The 27,878-nt window shown below is 57.7% G+C and overlaps 2 protein-coding genes across 5 annotated transcripts; both read left to right on the top strand.

The window, feature by feature from the left end:
- Window positions 1–230: 230 nt before the first annotated feature.
- Window positions 231–27,878, top strand: LIG1 (DNA ligase 1). Of its 4 annotated transcripts, none has more exons than XM_073321789.1 (27): window positions 231–315; window positions 10,294–10,441; window positions 11,136–11,213; window positions 11,320–11,512; window positions 12,057–12,192; window positions 13,533–13,631; window positions 14,436–14,648; window positions 15,340–15,463; window positions 15,987–16,085; window positions 16,796–16,852; window positions 16,943–17,115; window positions 17,936–18,102; window positions 18,668–18,744; window positions 19,171–19,262; window positions 19,350–19,449; window positions 21,619–21,704; window positions 22,310–22,425; window positions 22,518–22,613; window positions 22,799–22,909; window positions 23,081–23,152; window positions 23,278–23,422; window positions 23,553–23,635; window positions 24,825–24,977; window positions 25,743–25,796; window positions 26,242–26,385; window positions 26,686–26,778; window positions 27,559–27,878. In XM_073321789.1, exons 2-27 carry the CDS (start codon window positions 10,422–10,424, stop codon window positions 27,637–27,639), a joined length of 2,862 nt encoding a protein of 953 aa, XP_073177890.1. In that variant the 5' UTR covers window positions 231–315; window positions 10,294–10,421; the 3' UTR covers window positions 27,640–27,878. The 4 variants fall into 4 exon arrangements, with proteins under 4 accessions (XP_073177890.1, XP_073177889.1, XP_073177891.1 ...); XM_073321788.1 differs by lacking the exon at window positions 231–315 and adding an exon at window positions 9,637–9,749; XM_073321790.1 differs by lacking the exons at window positions 231–315; window positions 13,533–13,631 and adding an exon at window positions 9,637–9,749.
- ZSWIM9 (zinc finger SWIM-type containing 9) lies at window positions 1,651–8,069 on the top strand. Its single transcript, XM_078850097.1, has 2 exons — window positions 1,651–4,228; window positions 5,932–8,069. Exons 1-2 carry the CDS (start codon window positions 3,993–3,995, stop codon window positions 7,283–7,285), a joined length of 1,590 nt encoding a protein of 529 aa, XP_078706223.1. The 5' UTR covers window positions 1,651–3,992; the 3' UTR covers window positions 7,286–8,069.

The following is a 27,878-nucleotide window of genomic DNA, read 5'->3' as shown; positions in this document are numbered from 1 at the left end:
GGTGCATGGTGGGAAGCGGGGGCTGGGCGAGGGCTGCAGTGCATTGTGGGGCGGGTTAGGGGGCTGGGTCGGCAGTGCAGGGGGGGACCCTAGAGGGGAGGGCCGCGGTGCATGGTGGGAAGCGGGGGCTGGGCGAGGGCTGCGGAGCACTGTGGGGGCGGGTTAGGGGGCTGGGTCGGCAGTGCAGGGGGGGACCCTAGAGGGGAGGGCCGCGGTGCATGGTGGGAAGCGGGGGCTGGGCGAGGGCTGCGGAGCACTGTGGGGGCTGGGTGCTCTAGTCTCGGCTCTTGCTGCTTGTGGAGCATCCTGGTGCTGGTGAGCTGGGCGGGACCCGCAGCGGGCTGCAGCTCGGGGCTGGCCGGGGCGGGGGTTGACCGGGGCGGGGGGCTGGTGCTCAGGGCTGGACCCACACAGGGCAGAAGCTGATGCTCGGGGCTGTCGGTGGGTCCCTCCTGGTCCGATCCCAGCTCCGAGCAGGGCTCGGGGTGGCAGCGCTGGGGCTGGTTGCGGGGTTGGGAATCGATGGGGCTGGGCGAGCAGCTCGGGGAGTGCAGCACAAGGGGTGGACAGCTGGGTGTGTGATGGGGTGCGTGAGAGAGAGCTGGCTGAGGAGCTCGCTGGACCGTTCATGTTGATTTTTTAATACGTCCTGGAGCACTGGGATAATTCCAGAAGACTGGAAGAAAGCTGACGTTGTGCCAATATTTAAAAAGGGGGTAACCGGTGTAGGTATAGCCCTGTCAGCCTGACATCAATTCCAGGCAAGATAATGGAGCAGCTGATACAGGACTTGATTAATAAAGAAATAAAGAAGGGTACTATAATTAATGCCAATCATCATGAAAAATTAACTTGATTTTGGTGGATGAGATTACAAGTTTGGTTGATATAGGTAATAAAGTTGATGTAACAGACTTAGACTTCTGTAAGAGGTTTGACTTGGTACCACATGACATTGTGATTAAAAAACTAGAACAGTATAAAATGAACATGGTCCACATTGAATGGATTAAAAACTGCTTGATAGGGCTCAAAGTGTAATTGTAAATGGGGAATGGTCATTGGTTGGGTATGCTTCCAGTATGTGCCGCAGGGACCAGTTCTAGGACCTTTGCTGTTTAACATAAAATATCACTCATAAAGTTTGAAGTTGTTACAAAAATTGGGGGAGTAGCAAATAATGAAGAGGACAGGTCACTGATACGGAGTGATCTGGTTCGCTTGGTAAACTGGGCATAAGCAAACAATGTGCATTTTAATACAGCTAAATGTAAATGTATACATCTAGCGACAAAGAATGCAGGTCATATTTACATGGTGAACTCTCTGGGGAAGCAGTGACTCTGAAAAAGATTTGGGGATCATGATGGACAGTCAGGTGAATAGAAAAGGAGTACTTGTGGCACCTTAGAGACTAACCAATTTATTTGAGCATGAGCTTTCGTGAGCTACAGCTCACTTCATTGGATGCATACTGTGGGGTGGGAGGAGGTATTGTTTCATATTCTCTGTATATATATAAAGTCTGCTGCAGTTTCCACGGTATGCATCCGATGAAGTGAGCTGTAGCTCACGAAAGCTCATGCTCAAATAAATTGGTTAGTCTCTAAGGTGCCACAAGTACTCCTTTTCTTTTTGCGAATACAGACTAACACGGCTGTTACTCTGAAACCAGTCAGGTGAATATGAGCTCCCAGTGTGACACTGTAGTTAAAAGAGCTAATGCAATCCTGGGATGCATAAATGGGAGTCTTGAGTAGGAGTAGAGTATTTTACCCCTATATTTTGCACTGGTGTCCAGTTCTGGTGTCCACCATTCAAGAAGGATATTGATCAATTGCGGTGGGTTCAGAGAAGAGCCACAAGAATGATTAAAAGATTGGATAACCTGCCTTATAGTGGGAGACTCAGGGAGCTCAATCTGTTTAGTGTAACAAAGAAGAGGTTAAGGGGGGATGATCACAGACTATGAGTACCTAGATGGGGAACAAATAGCTGATAATGAGCTCTTCAGTCTAGCAGAGGGAGGTCTAACACGATCCAATGGGTGGAAGTTGAAGCTAGACAAATTCAGAGCGGAAATAAGGTGTACATTTTAACTGAGAGTAATGAATCATTGGAAGACTTTCCCAAGGGTCATGGTGGATTCTCCATCACTGGCCATTTTTGACTCAAGAGTGGATGTTTTTGTAATAGATCTGCTCTAGGAATTATTTTGGGGAAGGTCTTTGGCCTGTGCTATACGGGAGGTCAGAGCAGATGAACACAGTGGTCCCTTCTGGATTTGGAATCTATGGTGTGGGGAAGGGACTGTGTGTGTGACACAGAGTGGTATGGTATGGGAGGGTGTGACACAATAAGGGCTCTGTGTGTGATACAGGGTGTGTGTGACATGGGGACTTGACACTAAAAGGGGGCTGAATTTGTGTGACGGGAGCATATGATTGGGACCCAGGGTATATATATATGACTCAGGGTGTATGACAAGGTGCGTGACACAGTGGAGGCTGTGGCTGTGAAACATGAGGGGTGTATGACATGGGAGTGTGACACACAATGGGGCAGTGTGATTGTGACATGGGGGGGATGGGAAGTTCATTACGATGTGCAGTGGCTGTAGGGTACCTGAGAGCACTGTGCCACAGAAACTTCACCCAAGCGGGGAAATGGCGGCCCCTGGCCGATACAGCCTGTGAAATTTGCCAGAGCTGCTAGTCTGTCTGTGGAATCTCATGGGGTGGGGTTAGTTCCAGAAAACCTGAGATGCCACCAGCACAGAACTCAGCCTATGGAAACAATGACAGGTGCCACCCGCCTTTCTATATAACACAGCCCGAGAGTTCAGCTAGTCACCCTCCTCTGCTGGGCCCAATAACTTGTATCTGACTAAAGCAGCTTCCAGAAGAGCATTCAGCCTGGACCTGAATCCAGCGAGCGATGGGGATGCACCCGCAACAATTATTCAACATCCTTTATAAACATGGACACCAGAACAGCATGCAGAAATCCAAGGCCTGCCCCACCAATGCCGTACCCAGAGGGAAAACTGCCTCCTACCTCCCTATCCAGCCAAAGGTCACCTTTGCCCTTGTTGCCACAGCATTGCCTTAGGAGCCCCTGTTGAGGTGTTTGTCCCCTATGAGCCCTAAATCCCTTTCCGGGTCCCTGCTTTCTAGGGGCCAGCCCCTGTGCGGTCAGTGTGACCTGCATCCCTTGTTCCTAGACGCATGACCTCACATCAAGCTGCATTAAACACACTCTGTTTGAATGGGCCCAGCTGACCAAGCTGTGCAGTTTGCCTGGTCTGGCTGCCCTGGCCTTGTTGCTGATTACTGCTCGCTGGTCTGTGTGTCAGCCGTCAGTGCTCTTCTCAGCTGGGAGTTTGTATTTCCTGCCTGATCGCTGATGAAAATGCAGACTAGCATCAGGCCGGGAGCTGGTCCCTGCAGAGCCCACTTGATGGGGGTCCCACGGATGACTGTGCCGGAGAGCTGTCATGTAGCCAGCTGTTAATCTGCTGAACGTGTGTGTTTGTGTGTGTGTGTGAGAGAGAGACAGACGATGGGCGTGTGTGATAACAGGCTGCTGGTGTGGGGTGCCCCATGGGCTGAGGGGTTTGTGAAGCTGCAGGGGAACATGATCTATACACAGTGGGGGTTCGATACATACCCCAGCTCCCTCCTGCCCCTCTCTCAGTGTCACACCAGAGCTGCCCTGAGGCTGAGGGATGCGGATACTGGGGAGTCACAGCAGTTACTGGGGGGCAGTGCTGGTTGGGCTGAACAGCAAGGGCAGGTGCCCAGAGGACAAGGACTGGGGGGCTGAGTCTGTGCAGCTGTGAGCCCCTTCCTGGTGCCCCTCTGCTCCGTCCCTGGTCAGGAGGCTGGCTGAGGGATGCCTGTTGTGCTGTGGGTCTCCAGCACTGAGCTCTGTACCCTGCCTGTCCCGGTGCTGACCCCAGCTGTCCCCAGCAGGCCCAGCCACCCCACGGGATGGAGGAGGACGAGCTGCAGGAGAAGGAGTTCTTCTCGTGGGAGGAGTTCAGCGCCTTCTTCGACGCTTGGTGCGAGCGCAGGAAAGTCCTGTTCTTTGTGAAGAACTCGGTGCCGCTCAGCAAGTGCAAGTGGGCAACGGCGCCCCCACGGCCCGACGTGGTGGAGGCCCTCAAGTACAGCTCCGTGCGCCTGGTCTGCAAGGACTTTCGTGGCTCCAGCAAGCCCGACCAGGGGTGAGGACCCACTGTGGGCGGGCCATGGGGGGCGGGCAGTTCGGCAGAGGGGCAGCACACACAGAAGGGCTGGGGGAGGCACAGGGACACAGCTGGGCAGGACGGTTCAGCGCCAAACTGGGCATGTACTATCTCTCCCGTGGGGCTCCTGTGCATTGTGGTGTCCACCAGAGCCCACCTGCAAAGCAGAGTCTAACTGGGCCAGGGCTTGGAGCCCATATCCTTGCTGTGTGGGTCTCAGTAGGGAGCACTCTCCCCTGACAGTAAGTGCTGGCCCCGATGCCCAGGCCGGCGCTAGGGGGTCTGTGCTGAAGGGAGCTGAGTGGCTGATCTAGATGTAAAATTGTAGTCTTCCTCGCTTGTAGTTAAAACAATCCCATGGAGACTTCCCTTAAGAGCTGGGGTGAGAACCCAGGTATCCCGTTGAAACACTAAGATGGCTACAACCCCCATTTCTGTTCTCTGTCTGACTCCCCTTCCTGATCTCCACTGTTGTGCATTGGTTCTGTGTGACTTTTAAACAGCGCTCATGTCCCACCCCAGAGGCAGTTGCATCACAGTACCGGGCAAGGAATCCCTGTATAAAAACCCTCCACACCCCAGGCACGGGATCCCTCTCTAGCCTTTTCCTATGTCCCATTGGGGCTGAGAGGTGCATGGCTGCTGTCAGTGCATGTTACCCTAGGCAGGAGCGCGGTCTGATGTGGGTGAGGCTGTGATGGGACAAAGCTTACATCCCTCGGCACTGCCAAACTGGCTCAGCCCCAGGCTGCCTAGCTCCATATCCGAGGGTGGCGAATCCCCGCAGTGGGGAGTGCTGGCATAGCCTGCCCCAGGGAACTCCCCCCGGCTCCTGTCAATCTGTGACTGGCTGGGAGGTGGGTCATCTCCCTGCCCCATTTAATCCTGACTAATAATTAACAACCGTCCCCAGCTCTTATCTAGTCCTTTCCCTTGTAGAGCTCACAGCGCTTTACCCACTGTACAGAGGGAAAACTGAGGCACAGAGAAGGGACAGGACTTGCCCAAGGGCATACACCAGGCAGAGCTGAGAACAGAACCCAGCTCTTCTGTGGCCTAGTGCAGAGCTCTATCCAGTAGGCCACACTGCCTCAGTAATGCTGGGTGTTCTTGTTATCCAGACAAAGGCGCAGCTCCATTTTGAGCCCTGCTCGGCCCTGGCCCCACACTTCCTTGTGGTAGTGAGTTCCCCAGGCCTATAGCACTGTGAGGGAAGGATTTCTGCCTGTCTCATTGCCCATGTCCTGGTTCCTGCCTCATGAGAGAGGGGAGCAGAGGTACCTGTTTCCTGTCTCTGTCCCAATCGATGCTGTAGGTCCCTGTGTCCCATCCTTTCCCTGCAGTAACCTGCTTGGGCTCTTCAGCCCCCCAGTTGGGAGCCCCGCCGCACAATATCTGAGCTCCAGCTGGCATGGCTCTGGGGTCTCCCCAGGAGACCTGCAGTGGAGTGCCCTTACCCCAGGGCAGTGAGCCGGTGAGCCAGGCCCCTACTACTAGAGCTAATGGAGGCTCCATGCACACAGGTATATGCTGGCCAGGCCCCCTTGCAGCCCTGCACTGGTACCCGCCAGGCATGGGGTGAGCATAGGCCCCGCTCTGCCAGCTCCCACAGCTGCCTCCTGGCCCATGGGTGAGGCGTGTGCTGGGGTCCCAGCGTGCTCAGCCTCTCTCTCTGCCCACAGGGGGCAGCAGAAGGGCTGCTGCGCCAGCATTGTGCTGAAGATGAGCCCCAAGAAGGACCGGCTGATCGTCACCGAGTGCCAGCTGGCCCACAACCATTCCTTGTGCCCCATCGAGTTTGCCTACTACTTCAAGAAGGGCTACCTGATGGCCAACTCGTGCCTGCCGGTGCGCACCACCAACAAGATCTCCAAGCAGTTTGTGCGGGGGCCGGACGTGCGGCGCCTGCTCTCCTACTGTAAGAGCCGTGACCATGGGGTGCTGGACGTGCTGACAGTGCTGGACGGGCTCTTCGCCAGTGACCCCAGCGCCAAGGTCAAGCTGGTCTTCATGGAGGACAAGGTCATCGTCCAGACTATCTTCTTCCTGAGCTCGCGCATGATGGCGCTGAGCCGGCGCTTCCCGCTCATGCTGTTCTTCGACCGCATGGTGGGGCTGAACGAGGAGTTTGACCTGTATTCGGTGCTGTGCGTGGACGGGGCGGGGCGCGGCCGCGAGGTGGCCTACTGCCTGACGCAACGGGAGACGCCCGACCTGCTACGCTTCACGCTGGCCTCGCTGGTGCAGAGCGTGCCTGAGGTCAAGCTGCAGGTGCGGTGCATCACGCTGGGCGTGGAGATCGCCCACCTGGAGGCGGTGAAGGAGCTGCTGCCCAACGCCCGCGTGCAGATCTGTCGCTCCCAGGTGCTGGAGACGCTCTTTAGCAAGGCGCAGGAGCTGGGCGCCGCTGAAGACGAGCGCATCTGGCCCCTGCTCTGCCGGCTGGCTGCGGCCAAGTCGCCGGCCGCCTACCAGCAGGCAGTGCAGGAGATGAAGGCCATTCTTCCCCCGCGCTTTGTGCGCTACTTCCGGCGCCATTGGCAGCCGCGCAGCGAGATGTGGGTGCAGTTCTGGGCCTTTGAGACAGCCCGCAATGTCAACGCCTGCGAGCTGCTCAAGCAGCACCAGCGCCGGCTGCTGGCAGCCCTCAGCCCCTCGCCCACCGTAGCCCAGTGCATGCTGGACCTGCTGGCCATGCAGGTGGGCAGCGAGGCCCACGAGCTGGACGAGGGAGAGCTGGCCACGCACTACCGTGCCATCTGCAAGCCGGAGCCGGCTGGCCTGATCGAGGAGGAGCTGGGCTTTGCACGGCATGGCCGCTACCACTTCCAGGAGACAGCCGAGGGCTACCTGCTCCACGACGGCCTGTCTGAGTTCGCTATGGACCAGGCCCTGACGCGCTGCTCCTGCTCCATCTACACCTCCAGCCTGCTGCCCTGCCGCCACCTCTTCGCCACACGTCTGCGCACTGGGCTGGCGCTCTTTGACCCTGGCCTGCTACACAGGAACCGGGCAGCACTTCTGGGCGCATGCTAGGGCCGTGGGGCATGGACCCCAGCTGCTCCGGGTGCTTACTATGTAAGTTAGGGGGACAGGCACTGGTGCAGGGCTGGGTGCACATCTGCAGCTCACACAGCAGGGGAGAAGCCAGCCCATTGCCATGATGGCGGTGCCCCGCGATGACGTCAGGATGGATGGGATACCTGGGTGCTGGTCCTGTTTGACTTGTTTTCACAAAAAAGAGAAAGTGGCGGGTGGTGCTGTCCTGTAGCTGAGAACACCTACAGCCAGTGCCGGGCAGGGACCGCAGTGGGTTGGGTGCCTATCATGGGCCTGATGCTGCTTTCCCATACCTCAGAGCACCTGCAGCCCAGGCCGGGTAGAGATCCCGAGGTGTCTGTGTACTCATGGTGGGCTGGGCACTGCTGGCCCATAGCTGAGAGCACCCTGATCCCGCTGGCAGAGGTGGGTGGGTGGATGTTGCCATGTGGGGTGTGACGCTTTGGGGTGTGTGCACTGGCAGAGGTGGGTGGGAGGATAGTGCCATGCAGGGTGTGACACTTTGGGGTGTCTGCGCTGGCAGAGGTTGGTGGGTGGACAGTGCCACATGGGGTGTGATGGTCTGGGGTGTCCGTGCTGGCAGTGGCGGGTGGGAGGATGGTGCCATGCGGGCTGTGATGCTCTGGACTGTCTGCACTGACAGTGGTGGGTGGGCGGATGGTGCCACGCGGGGTGTGATGCTCTGGGGTGTCTGCGCTGGCAGTGGTGGGTGGACGGATGGTGCCATGCGGGCTGTGATGCTCTGGACTGTCTGTGCTGGCAGTGGCGGGCGGGCGGGCGGATGGTGCCATGTGGGGTGTGGCGCTCGGGAGTGTCTACGCTGGCAGGGGCGGGCGGATGGTGCCACGTGGGGTGTGACACTTCAAGGGTGTCTGTGCTGGCAGTGGCAGGTGGGAGGATGGTGCCATGAGGGGTGTGATGCTCTGGGGTGTCTGTGCGGGCAGAGGTGCTTGGATGGATGATGCCATGCAGGGTTTGACACTTTAGGGGTGTCTGCGGTGGCAGAAGCGGGTGGGCGGATGATGCCATACGGGGTGTGATGCTCTGGGGTATCTGCACTGGCAGACACGGGTGGGTGGATGATGCCATGTGGGATGTGACACTCTGGGGTGTCTGCTCTGACAGTGGCGGGTGGGCAGATGGTGCCATGTGGGGTGTGATGCTCTGGGGTGTCTGTGCTGCAGTGGCACGTGGGCGGATGATGCCATATGGGGTATGACGCTCAGGGTGTCTATGCTGGCAAGAGTGGATTGGTGGATGGTGCCATGCGGGGTGTGATGCTCTGGGGTGTCTGTGCTGTCAGAGGTGGGTCTGTGGATGATGCCAGGTAACGCTCTTTGTACAGAGAATACACTTTATTCAATAAACATATATTTTCCTTTTTGACCCTTCCTGGCTTACAGCTCCTCCCTCAATTCCCTTGTGCTCTGATGGCTCTGTGGTTTCCTTCAGGGCCCAGTCTGGGGCTGCCCATCTTGGTGCCCATTGCTGTGGTGCCATGCCCCCACCTCTCTCCAGCTGCTGGCTCTTGGCACGGGCTCAGCTTTCATTGCTTTAAAAAGTCCGTCTCTAGCAGCCTGGGTGTGTAGAAAAGATCCCAAAGTGCCCATAGCGTAACCAGTGCAGGGACATTTGCCTGGGCAGCTGGAGAGCTTGAACCCCCCTAGCTCAGCTAGAGGAGGTGTGACCTGCCCTGCTCAGCTCCAAGATGTGCTAACTCTGCTGCTCAGTGCTGATGCTGATTTCGATGTCAGCTCTGGCAACTAATTCATGCCATGGGACAGTGGCAGGGTCATGTCTGCGCCTTGTCCTGGCAGTGACAGAGGGCACTGCTCTGCCACCCCCAGGAAGAAACCAGTAGAGTCCCTGGCACCTTCAGTGCCCACCAAGGGGCTGAGCCTGGAGAGCCACACAGTCCTGGACTGGACCTCTGCCCTGGGCAGCATGTGCAGGTGGCTTGGCCTGGCGCTAGCCCTGGGCAGAGCGGGAGGGGAGCAGCCCTGTGACCCCGGCCCAGCACCGTGGCCAAGGCAGCACCATGGGGACTCCAGGAGCTGGGCAGATGGGCCATGCAGGGGGGAGGGGAGTGCAGGGACGCCATAGGGCACCATGGGGGAGTGCCCCGGGGGTGGGGGCAGGGGTAACAGAGCTAGGCCAGGCTGTAGATTGGGCAGGTGTGGGTTGGACAATGGCAGGAGTGAGGCTATATTTCCCAGCATGCCCCTGGATATGTTTGGCGAGCCCCGAGCGTCAGATGCTACCAAGACTACATTTCCCAGCGGGCGTAGCGCGTTCGTTTTTGGGTTGCGCGCGCAGCGCACGTCGGCTGTTGTGACGTCAGGAGCTCGGTGGCTGTCGGAACGCGACGGGTTGGATTTTCCCCGCGAAAGGGCGCTGGGAGGCGCGAGCCCCGGGTTGGAATTGGGCGCGAGACCCGCAGGTAGCCGCGCGCGCGCCCTCCCGCGGCCAGTAGAGTGGGGACTGTTGAACATAGACCGTTGGGGGCCAAGGACCGCGCGCAGCCCCTGTGGGGCAGAAATGGCGGGAAAAGGGGCTGCTGCTCACCTGCCCCATCCCCTCTTCCAACGCCCCCTGCGCTTCTCTGCCAACTGCCCCTCCCCTTTCATCCACCTTCCCCTCCAGCCACCTGCCCCTTCCCAGCCGTGCACCCACACCTGGCCCTCAATCCAGCCACCTGCTCCCCCAGCCATCTAACTCCTCCACTGCCAGGCCAACTCCCAGTCTGGTCAGGGAATCCAGTCCCTAGCCATGACCCTGGTACTTCCCAGGGGGCAGCTGCCCCCTCTGCTCTGTGCCCTGGACTCTGGCTTGTGGCTGAGCAGTGGGAACTGGGCTCAATGCCTAGGCAGATGGTTTCGCTTTCCTGTCTGTGTTGCAGACTAATGCTTGCCCTGGTCTGCCCCAGGTTCAGTTCTTGGGTCAGCTTGGGGGCCTCTCACCTCTCTCCCCTTTTCTGCCTGCAGCTGGAGCCGCCATGGTGGAGGGGTGCTGAGTGATCCCTGGTGCTTAGCTCACAGGTCCCGGAGCAGCTGACGTGCCAGAAGGGCTTTGCATCTGCCTGGCCTGCAGTGACAGCTCCCCCCCACCACCCATGATGCAGCGCCCCATCACGTGAGTAATGCCCCCCGGGGGCCTGGAGCCTCGGCACTCCCTTGCTGCCCCACTAGCGACAGGGGAGAGGTGAAGGAGCAGGGGATGGGGAGAGGCTGGTTGTTCCTTGCCAGCCCCGTACCCTCACCCCTCTATCCCTGTGGCAGCAGAACCCGCCTGTGCCATGGCTGTGTTTCCCTGCCCCTCCGCAATGTGTCTCAGCCCACTGGGGAAGGCACAGGCCCTGCCTGCACTGTTTGATGCGTTGCCTTTCAGAGCTGAGGCTGGTCCCTGGGTCTCCTGGCCTGTCTCTCTTGCTGTTAGCCTGTGCTCAGTGCTGTGGGCATGAGTACCTGAGTGACTCAGAGTGCCTGCCTTGCAGGAGGGCCCTGCAGAGAGACTTACCGCCCCACAGAGCTCTGGCCACATGTGCTCCCTTCAAGGATATAACACGGCTTGCAGCTAAGTGAGGCACAGACAAGAGCTGCTTCATTGCATGTGTGGGATGATGCAGTGAGCCCACAGGTGGGGAAATGCAGCAGTTATTCTGGGTATTGCTGGAACACTCCAGGCCCTTCTGTTGGACCTCCATGCAATTAGAGCACCTGGGGCTGCCAATGCAGGGCTTTCTCTCATTTCTCCTTTCCTCAAGAGACAGTCTAGTCTGCCCATGCAGGGGTGTTAGTCAGGCATTTCTGTCTGTTGCTTTGGCCAGGTCATTTTTCCAGCCCATGAAGGCAGTGAAGGAGGAGGAGAAGATCAGACTGCCAGCAGAAGAGGACTCAGCCAGCCAGTGAGTTACTGCTGGGCTCCGTTATGCACCATGGGGGGCAGTTGGAGCGAGGTCTTGCTGGTGTTGGTTCCGGGGCCATCCTTTCTGATCCACAGCTTTGTTACAGGGTGTCAGAGGCAGCTGTGATACAGAGAAATGGCCTAAGCCTCTGTGTGGACTCCCCAGTGAAATCCGCTGCCAAGAGGCCCCTGCGCCGGGTCTTGGAGAGCGACAGTGACGAGGAGGAGGCCGTGCTGACAGCCCAAGCAGAGGTGGATCCCATACAGGAAAAAAGCTCAGAGAAAGCCAGCAGCAAGGAGGTATCATTTGCGCACCACCCATCTCTCTCCTGGAATCCCCATGGGGCTAGCCTGGGATCCTGCATCCCCCCAGCACCAACTGGAGTGTAGGCTGCCCCATGGTGCCCTTCACTCGGCCTGCACCAGCCCAGTGCCTCCTCCATGCCTTGCCTTAGTGCCCTTCACTCCAGCCAGGTTCTGGGCTCCCTCTTGTACGTGTCCCCTAATGCTAGTCCTGCAGTGTGTCCTGGGCAGAGTGCCTTCTGCTGGTGGGAGAGGTACATACAGTACAGTGTCCTCTGTGCTGCTACAGAGACCTGCCTGTGTGTGCCCCCTCCCTCCACTTGGAGCTCTCCTGAAGGTGGCTGTTTTGCCCCCATATCTCTCACAGGCCTCCTTGGAATCCCCGCCTAAATTTCTTCCAGAAGCCTGCTGGCCCCTCTCTTGGGGCTGAGTGCTGCTCCCACCCCACCTTGCCCAGTGCTAGTGATACAGCCAGGTGGGCTGTGGTTTGTGCTCTATGTCTCTGCCCTGCCTGTAGCACTCTTGGGGGGTTGTCTTTCAGGAGCCTATGCAAACTCCTCAGTCTGATCTTTCTGCGGATAGCCCCTCACCAAGCAGTAGCCACTCCGCTGGAGACAGCCCGGCCCTTTCTGACTCCCCTGCCATTGGCCGTGCTGGCATCCCCAGACGCAGGACGGGTAAGGACCCTGCCCGGATGTGATCATGCCCTCACTCTGTCCTTGGGCACTCTTTCCAAATGGCAGGCCTCTACCTGCACTCTCCCAGAATGGGCCTCCATGGTTCAGCCCACCTGAACAGGTGTCTTAGGCCCCGTGCAATCAGACAGAATAATAGTCCGTTATAGATGACTCCCTGGTTCTTTTCCCCAGGGCTCTGGGTAGGACAGCCACAGGAGACAGGCTGGACCCCATGGGCCTGTGGGACAGGACAAGTGAGCTGGCGCTGGGGCTCTGTCTCAGCCCTCAGCCTGACTCCACACCAGCAGGGAGCCTTGCCTGCATGCACCCTAAATGGCCCATAGGACTTCCCATGTTATTGCCTTGAGCAGCCCCTCTTTTGTGTTTCCTGTCACAGTGCAGGGCAACTGTGCCTGTATTCCTCCTTGTGGTGCAGCAAGGGCACCAACTCTAGGCTCCCAGCTCTCCAGCCATTGCTTTTCTTGGACAGAGACATGCATCTCTCTCCTGCCTGACCAGTGTTTTTCTAGGCTGCAGATGATCCCTGCTTGCCCTGTGTTGTTCTCAGCAAATCAGTCTAACCAGTGTCTGTGTTTTGCTTGCTCTTCGAAGGGTATGAACAATGTAATTGCCAGAAGTTAATGTGTTGCGCTCTCCCTGGGCCATGCTTTGTTGAGTTCTCCTCATTAAATCCCATCCATGCTGCTTGTTTGCCTTTTCTCCCTTGGGCCCTGACAGAGACCTGCCCATGTGTGCGTTCACTGCTGGGGTCCTGGGCTCCAGGAGATGTTTCTCTGATTGCTGCTCCTCTCCCTTCCTTTTGGCTTTCTGCTGGCTTGGGCTTCTGTCTTTCTGAACTCTTAAGTCTTGGGAAAGGTTGGAGCTGGTCGAACAGTGTAGAGCGAGATGCAGTGTCGGTGCCTCTCTGCAGTACAGCTGTATTATGGCTGCCACGTTCCTTCTGCCCACCAAGTCACTCAGGCCTTAGTGTTCACGAGGGGCCTGGTCTGGGGTGCCTAGCTGTGCCCCATTCTCAGAGGGGCTGAGCACCCAAACTCCACTGAAGTCAGCTGGAGAATTGGGGGTCAGACAGGGCACCTAAAGCCAGAGGGGCCTCTGGATGAGTTTGGCCTCATTGGGCGCTGTAGGTTACTATGCTGGCCTGGCATGCTCTCTGTAACCCACTGCTGCTTCTGCTTCTGCACCGTGGCAATTGTGCACCTCTGGACTCTGCACCCCCTGTTTTTCCCACAACTTGTCCCAGTCCAAAGGCTCGGGGCTGGCTCCAGACATCCCTCCCAGTAGTTTGAAGGAGGCTGACTCTAAACTCTGCTCTTCAGCTCGCAAGCAGATCCCCAAACGCAAAATAGAGCTGCCAACTAGCAGGGAGAACAACAGGGATGAGGAGCCAAGTGCCAAGAGATGCCGGGAAGAGCAAGGTGAGAGTGTGCCAGCAGCTGCTCTGGGAATGCAGAGCCTCTGGCTTCCCTTCCCTGGATATCTCCTGCTGCTTCCCAGAGGGTCCTGCTGCCAGTGACACTCCCAAGGGGATCTGTCTCTTTCGGCTGGGGGCTCATTTGCGTGGCCTTTCCTTGGGGTGCTCAAGACCTGAGTACTCCCCCGACACAGGGGCCTGTATTGCACTACCATACCTGCAACCAGGAGGTGGCAGCAGTGAGCTTGCTGTAGGCATCCTGTGTAGAGCAGTGGCTCCCATCCTTTCCAGACTACTATACCGCTTTCAGGAGTCTGATTTGTCTTGCATACCCCCAAGTTTCACCTCATTTAAAAACTACTTGCTTACAAAATCAGACATAGAAATACAAAAGTGTCCCAGCACACTGTTACTGAAAAATGGCTTACTTCCTCATTTTTACCATAAAATTATAAAATCAATTGGAATACAAACATTGTACTTACATCTCAGTGTATAGTATATAGAGCAGTATAAACAAGTCATTGTATGAAATTTTAGTTTGTACTGACTTTGCTAGTGCTTTTTATGTCGCCTGTTGTGAAACTAGGCAAATATCTAGATGAGTTGATGTACCCCCTGGAATATCTCTGCATACCCCCAGGGGTATGTGTATCCCTGGTTGAGGACCACTGTTGTAGAACCTATCCTCTGGGACTGGCTCTCACCCTTCATCCCCAGCTGCATGGGTCAGCCAGCTGCCTGAGCAATGGGGTCCCTCCCTGCACCCTGTATGCCTGATCGGCTGTGGGCTTCTGTTCTGCTGCAGGCCCAGGAGATGAGGTAGGCAGGGGAGCAAAGGAAGAAGCAGCCATGGACATGCAAGAGATGAAAGGTCAGCATTCGGAGATAGAACTGGCTGAAGTTAATGGCACTTTGGAGGAGGGGGCTGTGAACAAGGGAGAAGAGGACTGCACTAAAGGGGGAGCCCAGGAGAAGCCTGAGCCACCCAAGCCCAGCAGAGCCATCGCCAGCTTCTTTGGTGAGTGTGGGGGCAGTGTAGCCCCACTGGTTCAGGGACCCCTGGGCTGGGGTGGGGGCTGGGCTTGGGGAGCCGGTTTCCAGCATGAGGCATAATCCATCACTTATGTGTGGGGTCAGACTGTCCCCAACTGAGCTCTCCAATCTGGAGCTGCCATGTAGGAAACCGCCTCATAAACATAACAAATGTGGCCAGCAAGGCTCAGTGCCACTGTCCTCGGCACTCTCCAGAGCAGAACTGCGCCCAGGTGGAGGGTCACCTCCCAATAGTGGGGAGAGCAGTCCTGGCACAGGACAGACAGACCCAGGGGAGGGGACAGGAAGACATCCTGGCCCCCAGGATGGGTGGATCCGGGGGAGGGGCATGGGAGGTGGGTGGATCTGGAGATGGGTGTGGAGGCCTGCTAAACCCAGGGTTGTGAGTTCAGTCCTTGAGGGGGCCATTTAGGGATCTGGAGCAAAAATTGGGGATTGGTCCTGCTTTGAGCAGGGGGTTGGACTAGATGATCTCCTGTAGTCCTTTCCAACCCTGATGATCTATGAGCAGGAGCTGATGTGTGCAGATCCCGGGGAGGGGGACTTAGCGTTAAAGGCAGTGGGGTTCCCCTGTGGGTATCTCTCCTGCAGGCAGGTGGGCCTGCTCTCCTCCAATGAATAATGTGCTGTGTGTTGGCCCTTTAAATCCCACATAGCCCCCAAGAAGGTGGCAGTGGCAAGGGCAGGGAAGGCAGATGAACATGCAGCAGTGGAGATCCCGCCTGCCCCAACTGGCTCAGCCACAGCGAGCAGCAATGGGAGTGATGGCACAGCTGGCAGGTAGGGAGCTGTGGGCATGGAGCATCTCCTGTGCCTGGTGCTATGCCCCACCCACGCAGTGGGGGAACAAACACACTGTAGGGCAGCACCTGTGTGGGGTGGCACTCCTCTATCAGGGGCGGTAGCCTTCCCCTCGCCCTCGCCCCTCTCCCAGGCAAGCATGGCCCTTTTTGGGGGTGGCAGGAGGTAGCGTCAGCTTAAGTCCTCCCCCTCGCCCTCCTGCGAGGTACAATTCCTGCAAGGGCTGCACATCCCATCCAACACGCCCCTGGGCTGCACCCAGGCCTACGTGCACACACAACTTCCTGTGACACTGCAGCTTCCCCCATGGGGGGCATTGGTGCAGGGGGTGCTGTCTCATCCATTCTATAATGGTGCCTGTTGCTACCTGTGCTAGGATCCCCTCGTTGGGGGTGCTAGTGCAAGTGAATTGTTGGGAGACTCCCAGAAACACTAGTGCGGTGGGGCCTTTGTACTGGGCTTGGTGGCTTCCTATCTCTCTTTGGCTTTGTGATCCCTCCAGTTTCTCCAAGCCAGTTGTGCCACTGGACCCTATGGAGTACAATCCTTCGAAGAGCAGCTACCACCCCATCCAGGATGCCTGCTGGGGGCATGGTCAGAGGTGAGGGGGCCATGAAGAGGCAGTGCTCCCTTATGAAGCCTGCAAGCCCTGCCCCATCTGGGGGTGGGGGGGAAGGAGGGGTGTAATGGGAGGTGCACACCAGGGTGCTTCCCCTGCTATCAGGGCTCTCGTCATATCACAGAACTGTCACTATTCTCCTTTGTGGCACATCTGGTCCCAGCAGAGCAGCAGGGTGCTCTGCACTGGCAGTGGGGGAAAGCACCTGGCTGGGCTTAAAAAGCTTCCTGAGGAGTGACGGGGCAGGGGGGCTTGGAAATGGGGAAGCATGAGGGCTTGGGCTGCCCTGGGGATTCATGTGTGAGATTCCCTAGTGCAGACAGAGCTGCGGTGTGAGCCTTGGATGTGGAGCCTTGGGTCTGTTGCCCTGGCCCAAGGCTCTGAGTTTCAGTGGTATGCTTGCAGCTGAAGATACAGCAAGTTCCTTGGGATGTGCACAGGGGGGCTGCAGGACTAGGTGATGGGCCTAGGAACATGCAGTGAGCTGGCAGGAGTGCAGGCAATAGAACCCAGGAGTCCTGACTCCCAGCTGTCCCTGGTCCAACCACTACAACCCATTCCCCTGCCGTGATCAGGAATAGAACCCATAAGTCGTGGCTCCCGCCATGCTGCTCTCCCCACTAGCCTGTGGTTGCAGGGAGAGGAAATGTGTTGGGGTGGTGGTTCTGACAGATCTGTGTCTGTCTCTGCAGGGTCCCCTACCTGGCTGTGGCTCGGACCTTTGAGCGGATCGAGGAGGTGTCTGCCCGGTAAGGCCCCATTGTGCTGCTTGCGCCTGGACTGCTAGGTTGCATTAGCGGTGGCTGATGCCCTTCCCTCATTATGTGTGTGTGTTCCAGGCTGAAGAACATTGAGACCCTGAGCAACCTCTTCCGCTCGGTGATCGCCCTGTCGCCATCTGACATTCTGCCCTGCATCTACCTCTGCCTGAACCGCCTGGGCCCTGCCTACAAGGGGCTGGAGCTGGGCATTGGCGAGACCATCCTCATGAAGGCTGTCGCACAGGCAACGGGTAGGGACCAGGCAGGAGGTCCCTGGCTGTGCTATGGCCTTCATCCCTGCTGACTCTGGGTGTCAGGTGTGCGGCTCCTGGGCAGTGGGACCCTGGCCATGCTGCCGCTTTCCATCCACTTATAGGTGTGGTGGCGCTGGTATAGGGTGTGCCCCCTTTGAGTTACCAAAGTAGCCGATAGCATCCGAGGGCCAAGGCTGTCTCCCTGTGACCATTCCCCCTTCCCAGAGTGCATGACTGCAGGTGCTGGTCTCTGTCTCGAGGCTCAGTCTCCCGTTGGGGTATTAGGGCTGAGCTGCCCAGATTTTCCCAGCATGCCCTGGTACATGCACAGGCAGCACTGTGGTTGCAGGTGAACTGACTTGAGAGTTGGAAGGGACGCTGGTGTGTGTAACAGGTTTGGGGGTGTCACAGCCTGGGTGAGAAATCCATGCTGTATTTGCAATCTGGACAGGCCAAGCTGCCATCCCAAATGGGGGTTTGGCCCCAAAAGACTGGGCCCCAAGAGGCTGCTCCCATCTCCTAGAACTGCCTGCCTGGCCTGGGTCTGGCCGTTGCCTGCTTTGGGCCCACCCAGAGGGGAATAGCCTTCAGCCCCAGCAGTGGGGGGGATCTGGGCCCTAAGCCTCACAGTGCAACAGCTGATGTGCCCCTCCCTGGTGCCTGGGCACCCTGACTTGCACTGAGCAGCAGGCCCACTTGTTTGGGGAATGGCAAAGGGGTGGGGGAAGCTGGTCAGGCCACCCATGTGCTGGGGGCATTGTGGTGTGCTGGGTAAGCTGCCAGCTTGGGAACCTCCCTCCCTCCCTGTCGCCTGCAGGCCGCCAGCTGGATCAGATCAAAGCCGAGGCCCAGGAGAAGGGGGATCTGGGCTTGGTAGCAGAGAGCAGCCGCAGCAACCAGCGCACCATGTTTACGCCGCCCAAGCTGAGTGCTGCTGGGGTTTTCAGCAAGCTACAGGAGATTGCCAGGATGACAGGCAGTGCTGTGAGTGGGATGGGTCTGCTCGCATAGGTGGAGCTGGTGGGCTTGGCCCTGTCTGACCTAGCTCCGTGTCCCTCTGACAGGGCTGTAGGCAGCTTGGCCCTGGGCATGCAGAGCGCTCAAGCTTTTCGCAGCTACTGGCTGCCTAGAGGGGTTGGCCCCCAAGAGGGGTGGAGAAGTGCCTCTGGCTCTGGGGCTGGCATGGCCACCTCTTGGCTGGCTCCTCAGGATGACAGGGCTTTCTGCGCCATTGCTCCCATGCTAGGGTGTTGGCCTGCAGCCCCTGTAATAAACATGGAAGGGGTGGTGCAAGGAGGGGGGAGTTTACATTTGTGATGCAGCCCTTCGCCAAGGGCCTAAGCTACTGCATGGGGCCAGGTTGGCCTGGGGAGGAGGGCCTGGGGGCACAAGCAATGGGAGTGGAGACCATGTGGGAGAAGAAGACAAGGCAGGGGGTGCAGGGGTGCAGCAGTCAGCCAGGCTGGTGGATGCTGCAGCCCCTTCCTGGCCCAGTGTATGTTTAGCCCAGGCTTGGCTCAGCTGGGCTGTCTGTCCTCCCCCCACACAGTCCATGAACAAGAAGATCGACATCATCAAAGGGCTGTTTGTGGCCTGCCGGCACTCGGAAGCTCGCTACATCACTCGGTGAGACATGCTATCCCTCCTGCATCCCAAGGCCTGGTGAGGCCTGTGTCAGTATCACCATGCTGCTGCTCCAGCTGGAGCCGCTCTCCCGCTCCGCCATGACTCTGCCAGAACCTTCCAGTCCAGCCCTGAGCTCCTCATAGCTCTGCTGTTGCCTCTCGATCCTGATCTGCAGCATGCTGCTACCCCAGCCCTGTGCTCCGCCCACCTGCAGGTCTGCCGGTGCCCCTCAATCCTGACCTGCAGCCCCCTGCTGTCCCAGCCCTGGGCTTTGCACTCCCAGCCCACCTCTACTGGGGCCCTCAATCCCCATCCACAGCCCACTGCTATCCCAGCTCTGGGCTCCCCTCTACCAGGTCAGCCAATGCCCCTCAATCCTGACCCACAGCCTTATGATTTGTCTCTGTCTTCCCTTGTGTATTCCAGGTCCCTGGGCGGGAAGCTTCGGATTGGGCTGGCAGAGCAGTCAGCGCTGTCAGCCATTGCCCATGCCGTGTCTCTTACTCCCCCGGCACAAGGCGAGTCCATGGGGCAGGGTGCTGTGGGGCCATGTGCCCTGGTGGAAGTTGTATGTGAATGGGAAGTGATGTGTACTTCTCTTGCAGGGTTTCCCCCAGAGGTACTAGATGCTGGCCAGGGCAAGTCTGCAGAGGCACGCAAAACCTGGCTGGAGGAGCAGACCCAGATCCTCAAGCAGACCTTCTGGTGAGTGCTGCCTTTGCCCATACCAGGGTGGGGGCAGAGCCACAGCCACACAGATTTCTTTATGCTAGGACAGCTGTCAGAGCATGACCAGCAGGATCCCCAGCCTTCCATCTCCATCTGCAGGACTCCCCAGAGGTGGGGATAGGGGCTGGCCATCATGCCCTGGGAATGGCATGCAGGGTGGGCTGGGGTCCTGGCTTTCTGTGGGCTCTGCTGCTCTTAGGGGTAGGTCAGCATGGCCTTGCTTGGAGAGCTAGTCTGTATCTCCAGCACTGTTGGTGTGGGGGCTGTAGCAGGGCAATGTCCTCCTGCCCTTGCAGCGCTAAGTAAGATCTGTTGTCTTGGGGCTCATGCTGAGGATCAGTCCCCCCTTCTCCCCAAAATTGGCAATACATGCTGCCACTCCGCCCTGATCCCTGCCAGCTGGTTTCCCCAGGGCAGAGGTAGTGGCAAAGAGCAGCATTCTTCCATCTCTGTATTGCCTTGGGCTGACAAATCCCTTTGAATCCTTCCTGGAAGCTGGGCTCTTCCTGGGGTAGTGTTGGCTGGCGGATGACGGGCATGGGATCCACACACATCCTTGGCTGGTAGGATCTGTTCCAGGGAGTGCCAGCTTGTGTCCGAATTCCCTCCAGAAGCACTAAGTGCACTGTCTCCTCTGGCTTTCAGTGCTGAGGGGTGCGTGGCTGCACATGGGGCTCTCTCTGGGGATGGGTTGCATCCTGCTGCATTGTGCTCCCAGCTCCTTTTAGTATATTTTTAGCTCCTGTGTAATTTGCAGCTCATGCACCCCTTTGATCATCTGTATGTGCAAACTGCTCTCTCCAGTGGCTTTCACCATCTCCCAGTGGGTCTGTCCTTGTGAGGGGAGACCAGTGCTGCTTTGCCAAAGGGGCTCATTGTGAGCCTGCTATACAAAACGCACCCTGTTGTGGACTTGAATCCACTCACTGTTAAGAGGTTACACTCTGCTCCAATGCTGCTGTGCGTTCATTCTCCCGTGTTACCAACTGGAACCTCATTTCATCCATTCAGAGAAACCCCACGGTGAGCCCTGCTCCGTAGCCTCTTCCCCTGGGAGCTTCTCTTCTGCACCTGCCTTGCAGTGTAGTTTGTGTTTGTTACCTGGCTGCTTTGAGTGGCATGCAGTACTTCTGCAAAGTGCTTCCTTGGTTTGCTGACTGACCTCTCTGGATGCCTTTGCATTGGGGATAGTTGCTTCCACGAACAAACCTGGTCTCTGGTGTTCACTTTCTCTTGTTTTCTCTTTCTCCATGCAGAATTACCTGCACTCGAGCTTGCTACCTGGCTGTTAGGGGGAGCACAGATAAATTGGTCCCCAGCTAGCCTGATTCCCAGTAGTTAGCTTTCTCACTTTGCTCTACAGCACAGAGCCTGGCAGCTGGGTCCTATTGGAGAAAACAAGCCTCTCCCGAGTGACAGTCCCACCTGCATCCCAGTGTGGTGTGATGTGTGAATGGATGTGTGTGGCGGTTTCCATCCTCCTTCTGGAAGGCAGTGTCAATGTCCTGCTGACTGGGGACTTGCCCCAGGGGGGGAAGTGCACAGTGTCTGTAACCCCAAGGAAATAACTGAACAGCTCCAGCTGATGCTGGCTCTAGGAAAGGGGTTCTCAAACTGGGGGTTGGGACCCCTCAGGGGGTTGTGAGGTTATTATATGGGGGGTCACGAGCTGTCAGCTTCCGCCCCAAACCCGCTTTGTCTCCAGCACTTATGTGTTAAATGTACAAAAATGTGTTTTTAATTTATAAGGGGGGTTGCACTCAGAGGCTTGCTATGTGAAAGGGGTAACTGATAAAAAAGTTTGAGAACCACTGCTCTAGGGTGCATTCTCTGTGATGCTCCAGGAGAGAGAGCTACAAAGCAGGGAGTCTTCAGAGATGCATGAGCCTGGTGGCCTATCCCAGAAGGGCTGCCCTGGGCTGTCACAATTCAGGACTGTCTCACAGTGGTGCCCAAGGGCAGCGGTGGGTGAGATAAGGGAAGTTGTCTCAGAAGCATCATCTCCATGCCATCCAGAGAACTCTGTTGACCCCAGCTCCGGTGGACTGGGGCTGTGTGAGGTCCTGGTGCTTCCCCATGGGACAGAGTGCGGGGAGTGAGCGCACCGGAGACTGGCAGGAGGCCTCCTCTATGTTTGTGTTTCAGTGAGTTGCCTAGCTATGACATCATAGTGCCCATCCTGCTGGAGCACGGAGTGGAGAGCCTGCCACAGCACTGCAAGATCACCCCAGGTACCGTCAGCTCCCTGGCACCAGAGCCTCCCACCTAGCACCTCCTGCACCTGCATAGCCTTCTGCACTATGGCATAGCCCCGTTCTTCCCATCTGCGCCCCTCCTTGTGTGTAACGGGCCTGTTTTGATTGTACTCTGCGGCAGGGACAGGTGCTATGATAGTGTGCAGTGCCCATTTGGATTGGGGAGGGACTGGATCAGAGTCAGTGTGTGCTCTGGGGCAGCACACGGTTGGCATGTTGGGGGTGAGTCAGACTGCTGTGGGGCAGTGCCCAGTGTTGTGCTGTGGGGGAGCAGGACAGACAGACTGTGCTGTGGGGCAGGGCCTGGCGTGATGTGTGTGTGCGGGGCCAACCTGGCATGGGGGTCGGGGGTTAAGCAGACTGCTGTGGGGCAGTGCCCAGTGCTGTGATGATTGTCTTCAGGGCCCACCTGGAATGGGGAGAGAGGGGGCGGGGTCAGACACTGTGCTGTGGGGCAGTGCCCATCCTGTGATGTGTGTGCAGTACCTGGTGCAGGGGGTCCGGCTCCTGGCCACGGCCCCTGGATGCTGCTATCATCCACATGCTGAGGATCCTGATGCCCCAGTGCGTGGCCTCCCTAGGGATCCCGCTGAAGCCCATGCTGGCCCAGCCCACCAAGGGCATTGGGGAGGTGCTGAAGCGCTTTGAGGAGGCTGCCTTCACCTGCGAGTACAAGTATGACGGGGAGCGAGCCCAGGTAACAATGCCACACCCGGAAACCAGGAGGGGACACCCCCCCCACCCCCTGCAGCCTCCACTGTTTCTCATTGTGCCCCTTCCCCTGCCCAGATCCACATTCTGGAGAATGGCGATGTGCACGTCTACAGCCGCAACCAGGAGGACAACACCTCCAAATACCCTGACATCATCAGCCGCATCCCCAAGGTAAGGAAGTTGGGACATAGAGTGCTGGGGGGTGCCAACAGGCAGGAACACTTAAGGGGAGGGTGCTCCCCTGAGCAGCAGGAAATGGAAGGAGGTGGGGCAGGGATACAGGCTGGGGGCTGCAGTGCTATTGGCACCATGAGCCAGCCCTCTGTCCTTTCATGCATTGACACCCCCCTGTGCAGGTGAAGAAGGGCAGTGTGCGGTCGTGTATCCTGGATGCTGAGGCCGTGGCCTGGGACCCTGAGAAGAGGCAGATTCAACCCTTCCAGGTCCTGACCACACGGAAGCGCAAGGTGAGGGGGCAGTTCCTGTGAAGAGGGGTGTGGGGCTGGTCCCTGGGTGGGCAGGTGAAGCGGGGAGGAGAGTGGGGCTGGTGGTACAGAGTGGGTTGGGTGGGGAAGAGAGCAGGGCTTACGGGGTGGACAAAGCAGGGCAGTAACCCCTGCTGCTGGTTGTCTCCTCAGGATGTGGAAGCTGCTGAGATCAAAGTGCAGGTGTGTCTGTATGCCTTCGACATTCTGTACCTCAATGGGGAGGTGAGTTCCTACCTGTGCTCCCTAACCCCATTGGCCTCACTGCAACCCCCCACATGCTATCTGCCCCATCCCTTATGTCCCCTCACTTGCCTGTGACCGAGCACGGTGCCCTTCTGTCCCTGCAGTCCCTAGTGAAGGAGCCATTTTTCAGGCGCCGTCAGCTGCTGCACGAGTCTTTTGTGGAGACGGAGGGGGAGTTCTTGTTTGCCACCTCCATGGACACCTCCAGCCTGGACGAGATCTCTGAATTTCTTGACCAGTCCATCAAAGGTGAGCTGGAGGGGGTGGGGATGCACTGCCCTGCCTGTTAGGGAGAATGGATTAAGCACTGGCAATGGGTGAGGGGAGATGGGGCACTCCACTCTGCCTTTCAGGCCTTGGTAACCAGCTTCTCTCGCAGACTCCTGCGAGGGCCTCATGGTCAAGTCCCTGGAGGTGGATGCCACGTACGAGATCGCCAAGAGATCCCACAAGTGGCTGAAGGTGAGAAAGCCCTTGCTGCTGGAGTGGGGACCATATGTCCTACTTCACTGGCGGTCAAGTCAGTGGCACACAGCACACGAAGTTCTTAGTGTCACACAGAAAGAGGAAGGCTCAAGCAGAGCCCATTCTGGTCAGCCCTGAGCCCAGCAGCCCAGCTGTGGTGAATGATCTGAAACCGATCTTTTCAGGCTCTCTTTTCCATAGTAAGTTCCCAGGAGAGAGCAAGAGAAACTTCTTCTTCCAGAGCCCACAGTTATCCCTGCTGGTCACCTCCTAGTCTCCTGCTGATCTTGTCAATCCAGGAGTCGCTAGAACTGAGCTTCTCCTGTCCTTTCACACATTGACACACCTCCTCCACTCTGTGCAGGTGAAGGTGGCCTCATTAGGCTGATGCGGTTAAGGCAGGTCAGTTTCTCAGCCAGTGGCACACAAGGGAGTGATGTGGCCAACATCATATCTGACCACCATAGGCAACCCTAACCCAATGGATCAGGTACCCATTTTGCAGCTGGGTGAACTGGAGGTGGCCTTTCAGTGTGAGATTGAGCGCAACTCAAACCTTCAGGTTTATAGTTGAGTACCTTAACCACTCAGCCACCACCCCTCTCTTGCTACCCCACTGGGGTTTCTGGCACTGGGAGGAGACATGCTGTTCCAGATGTGGAGGGGGGTCCAGAAAGCTCTGGTAGTAGGAAGGGGACAGGCTATCCCACAGTGGGGAGTGGGGGGGCCCGTTGCTCTGATTTGGCAGTGGGGAGAGGAATCGGAGTGGGTTGGAGGCAGCTAACCATACTCTGGGCTCCTGGATGCTGCCTGGTGCCAAGGCACATCCATCTAGGACAATGGCGGCAGGGCGAGGAGCCCCAGCTCTGGGGACACAGGTTGGCATCAACTGAGAGATCCACATCCTGCCTCCTTCAATTGCACTTGCTCCAGCCAGAGTTCCCTCTCCCATGACATGAGGACAGCAAACTATCATTGCATGGAAGTGGCTTTGCATTACGCTGCTGTCCTGGGGCTGCATGGTCCCTGTTGACCCCTGGAGGAGAGAGGACTCATGTTCCATTCCCCACCCCTCTGAACCAGCCAGTCCCCCCCACCTGTGGCTGGATTGGAGCAGGCAGCCCTTTGAGGAGAAAGGACCTATGTCCCGCATACACTGTTGCTGAGGCTGGCTCTGCTGTTGCAGCTGAAGAAGGATTACCTGGAAGGTGTTGGTGACACTCTGGACTTGGTGGTGATTGGTGCCTACCTGGGTAAGGGCAAGCGAGTAGGCATGTATGGCGGCTTCCTGCTGGCCTGCTATGATGAGGAGAGTGAAGAGTACCAGAGCATCTGCAAGGTAGGGAGCATGGGCTCTTCGCACAGGGCTGGGAGCCTTCAGGCTGGCACAGCCACAGGGGCCCCTGGGAGATGGGCTCCCTTACAATCCCAGGCTCCCATGCTGTTCTGTGCCCCATGGATGGGGCTGTGATTTGGGATTACACTAAGCACTCTTGGTGAGAAAGCAGAGCAGCACTGCCCTCTCTAGTGCCCCCTTCTGGGCTGCTGCCTGTGGGCAGGAGCAGGGGAAGGAAAGCAGCTCCCTTCCTGGGTTAGGGGGATGTTAATAAGTGGGGGTAGTTGGGGGATGGCTGTTGGGTGCAGTGTTAGTGTGTCAGGCCCATCTGAGGGCAGTGAAACAGGCCAGAGGGAAGAGAATGGTTTTCATGGCAGGGGGAACCCCAGTGGGCCAAGAGTGGGAGGAGGTGGGTATGCCAGGAAGAGTAAGGGTGAGCATGAGCATGCTGGGACATGGAGGTGAGCAGGCTGGGGGGTGGGGATGAGTGGTGGGGTTGTGCAGGAGGTGCAAGTGAGCATGCTGAGGGGGAATGTGAGTATGGGGTCGTGCAGGGGGGCAATGGCAGAGATAAGCAGGCTTGGGGGAGGAGGGTCGTGCACAGGGGCAGTGGCGAGCAGCCTTGGCGGAGGGGGATCGTGTGTGGTGGGGTGGCAGAGGTGAGCAGGGCAGGGGGGCGCCACGGTCGGGGTGAGTAGGGGTGGTGGTGGGAGTGAGCAGGCCAGGTCGTTGGGGAGGGCTGTTATAACGCCCTGCTCTCTCCACCAGATTGGGACTGGCTTCACAGAGGAGATCCTGGAGAAGCATTACAGCTTCCTGAAGGTAGGAGGCTTTGCCCAGAGCTAGCTTGCAGGGCTGTTCACAGGGAGCTCCCCCATTGCTAGCTCAGCCCAGCTGCTGGGTGCTCTTGAGGGGCATGAGCATTGCCCTCTTGGGCCCTGGCTCCCTGCCCTGAGCCTGCTTCTCAGAACCCCCTGCTGGTCGCTAGAGGTAACCCTCAAGCTCTGGGAAGATCTTTAACCCCTCTGCATGCAGTGAGAGACTTGTCCAGAGGCACTCAACCAATCAGTGGCAGAGCCTTTGGTGGAACCCAGTTCTGGCTCCCAGCCCCCTGCTGTAACCATCAGACCCCACTCCCTTCCCAGTCTTGGCTCCCAGGGCATAAGGTCTCTAGTTGTGTAGCAGCTGTTCTGGAGTGTGTTTGGAGTTAGATGCACACCTCCGGAGAACAGCTGGGCCTGTAACCCTTCCCTTCTGACTGTGGCAGGACCATGTGCTAGAGAAGCCACGGCCCTACTACCGCTGGGATAGCAGCACTGAGCCCAACCACTGGCTGGCAGCTGTGCAGGTGTGGGAAGTGAAGTGCGCTGACCTGTCCATCTCTCCTGTGCACAAGGCAGCTATAGGTCTGGTGAGTCTGGGGCAGGGTCTGCAGTGAGAGGAGGGAGAGGCTGGAGCAGGACCTACAACCAGCCTGCAGTATGGGACCAGCCTCAGGCCTTCCCTAATGGACCACCTGGGGCTGCTGTCTATGCATTGGGAAGAGTGGAACCCCTCATAATTAATCCTGGGCTGCTGGCCCAGTCAGTCTCAGCACCACTGTAACCCTGGGCTCTACCCTGTCCCTCAGAGCTTGGGAGCACCCTCCCAACCTTCCCCCAGGTGCCCAGCTGGCCCCATCCATGTCTCATAGGCCCTTTCTGGCCCCCAGGTGGATGAGGAGAAGGGCATCTCCCTGCGCTTTCCCCGGTTCCTGCGCGTGCGTGATGACAAGAAGCCTGAGGAAGCCACCACCAGTTCCCAGGTAGCACATGGGGCAAGGGTAGGAACAAGTGGCTTAAGTCTGCAGAGCGCCTTCCTCTCTTCTCAGCTGGACTTGGGGCTACTGCTCTGTTGGGAACTTGTGCTAGAGGCCTATGTCCAGGGCAGCCTTAGACTGGCATGCACATGGCACAGAGGAGGGCATCCACCTTTCCTTCACAGGCAGTGCCTGGGAGTGACCTCCAGGACAAAGGCTGGGCCCAGCAGAAATTGCTCACTGTGCAGTGTTGACTGACACTGTGCTAGGGGTGCTGTGCTACAAGGAGCAGGGTAGCGGGAAAGTAGGGGACATGAGCCCCTCAGTGTTGGCCATAATGCCCCAGCATGGCACTAAGGGGCTCTTTCCAAGATGCTAAGCTGATGTCCCCACAGCACTTTAGCTCAGTCAGGGTGTTGATCCCAGCATACTGGCTAAATCCCTCTTAGGGCCAGGCCCCTGTGCCAGGGGTGAGCTAACCTCACTGCAAGCATGGGGTTGTCCCTCCCAACAGCAGCCTACATTGCTCAGCTTGGTATGGGCCTATAGGTTGTTACTGCCCTTGTCTCTGGGGCAGCAGGACCTGGCTGAGCTTCTCCGGTGAGTTGATGGGCACAGTTCTAGATGAGCATCTTCCTGTATGTAGGGGCAGCAATGGAGATGAAGCCTCTCTGAGTTAGGCCTGCCTCCTTTTCCAGCACAGCTCCAATGGGGTTTCTCCGAGCCATGTGTCTGGCACTGTATGAGACAGAGTTGGCAGCTTCCATCCCTTTCTCTTGGCTGCAGGTAGCTGAGCTCTACAAGCAGCAGCAGCAGATTCAGAACCAGCAGCCTGTGGAGAAGGCTGAGGAGGAGGACTTCTACTAGTGCTGGTGTGGGGAGCTCAGGAGGGGGTAGGAGACACCAGTGGCTGCCAGGGCAAGGATGGTGAGTGCCCTAGGCTCCCTGCTGCCTCCTCTGTGCTTGGCGCTAAGGCCCAGAGCTCTTGTTGTCCTTCCCTAGGTGCACTGAGCCCCTGGAGGGAAGGGAAGGGAAATGCTGGCCTAAGGCAGCGGCATCTGTTCAGTTGTAATGAGCATTGTTGTGTACAATAAACCTTAAATCTC

This window comes from Lepidochelys kempii, chromosome 23, assembly GCF_965140285.1.
Source record: "Lepidochelys kempii isolate rLepKem1 chromosome 23, rLepKem1.hap1, whole genome shotgun sequence".
Lineage (NCBI taxonomy): Eukaryota > Metazoa > Chordata > Testudines > Cheloniidae > Lepidochelys > Lepidochelys kempii.
This window is presented reverse-complemented; position numbering and strand designations above follow the sequence as displayed.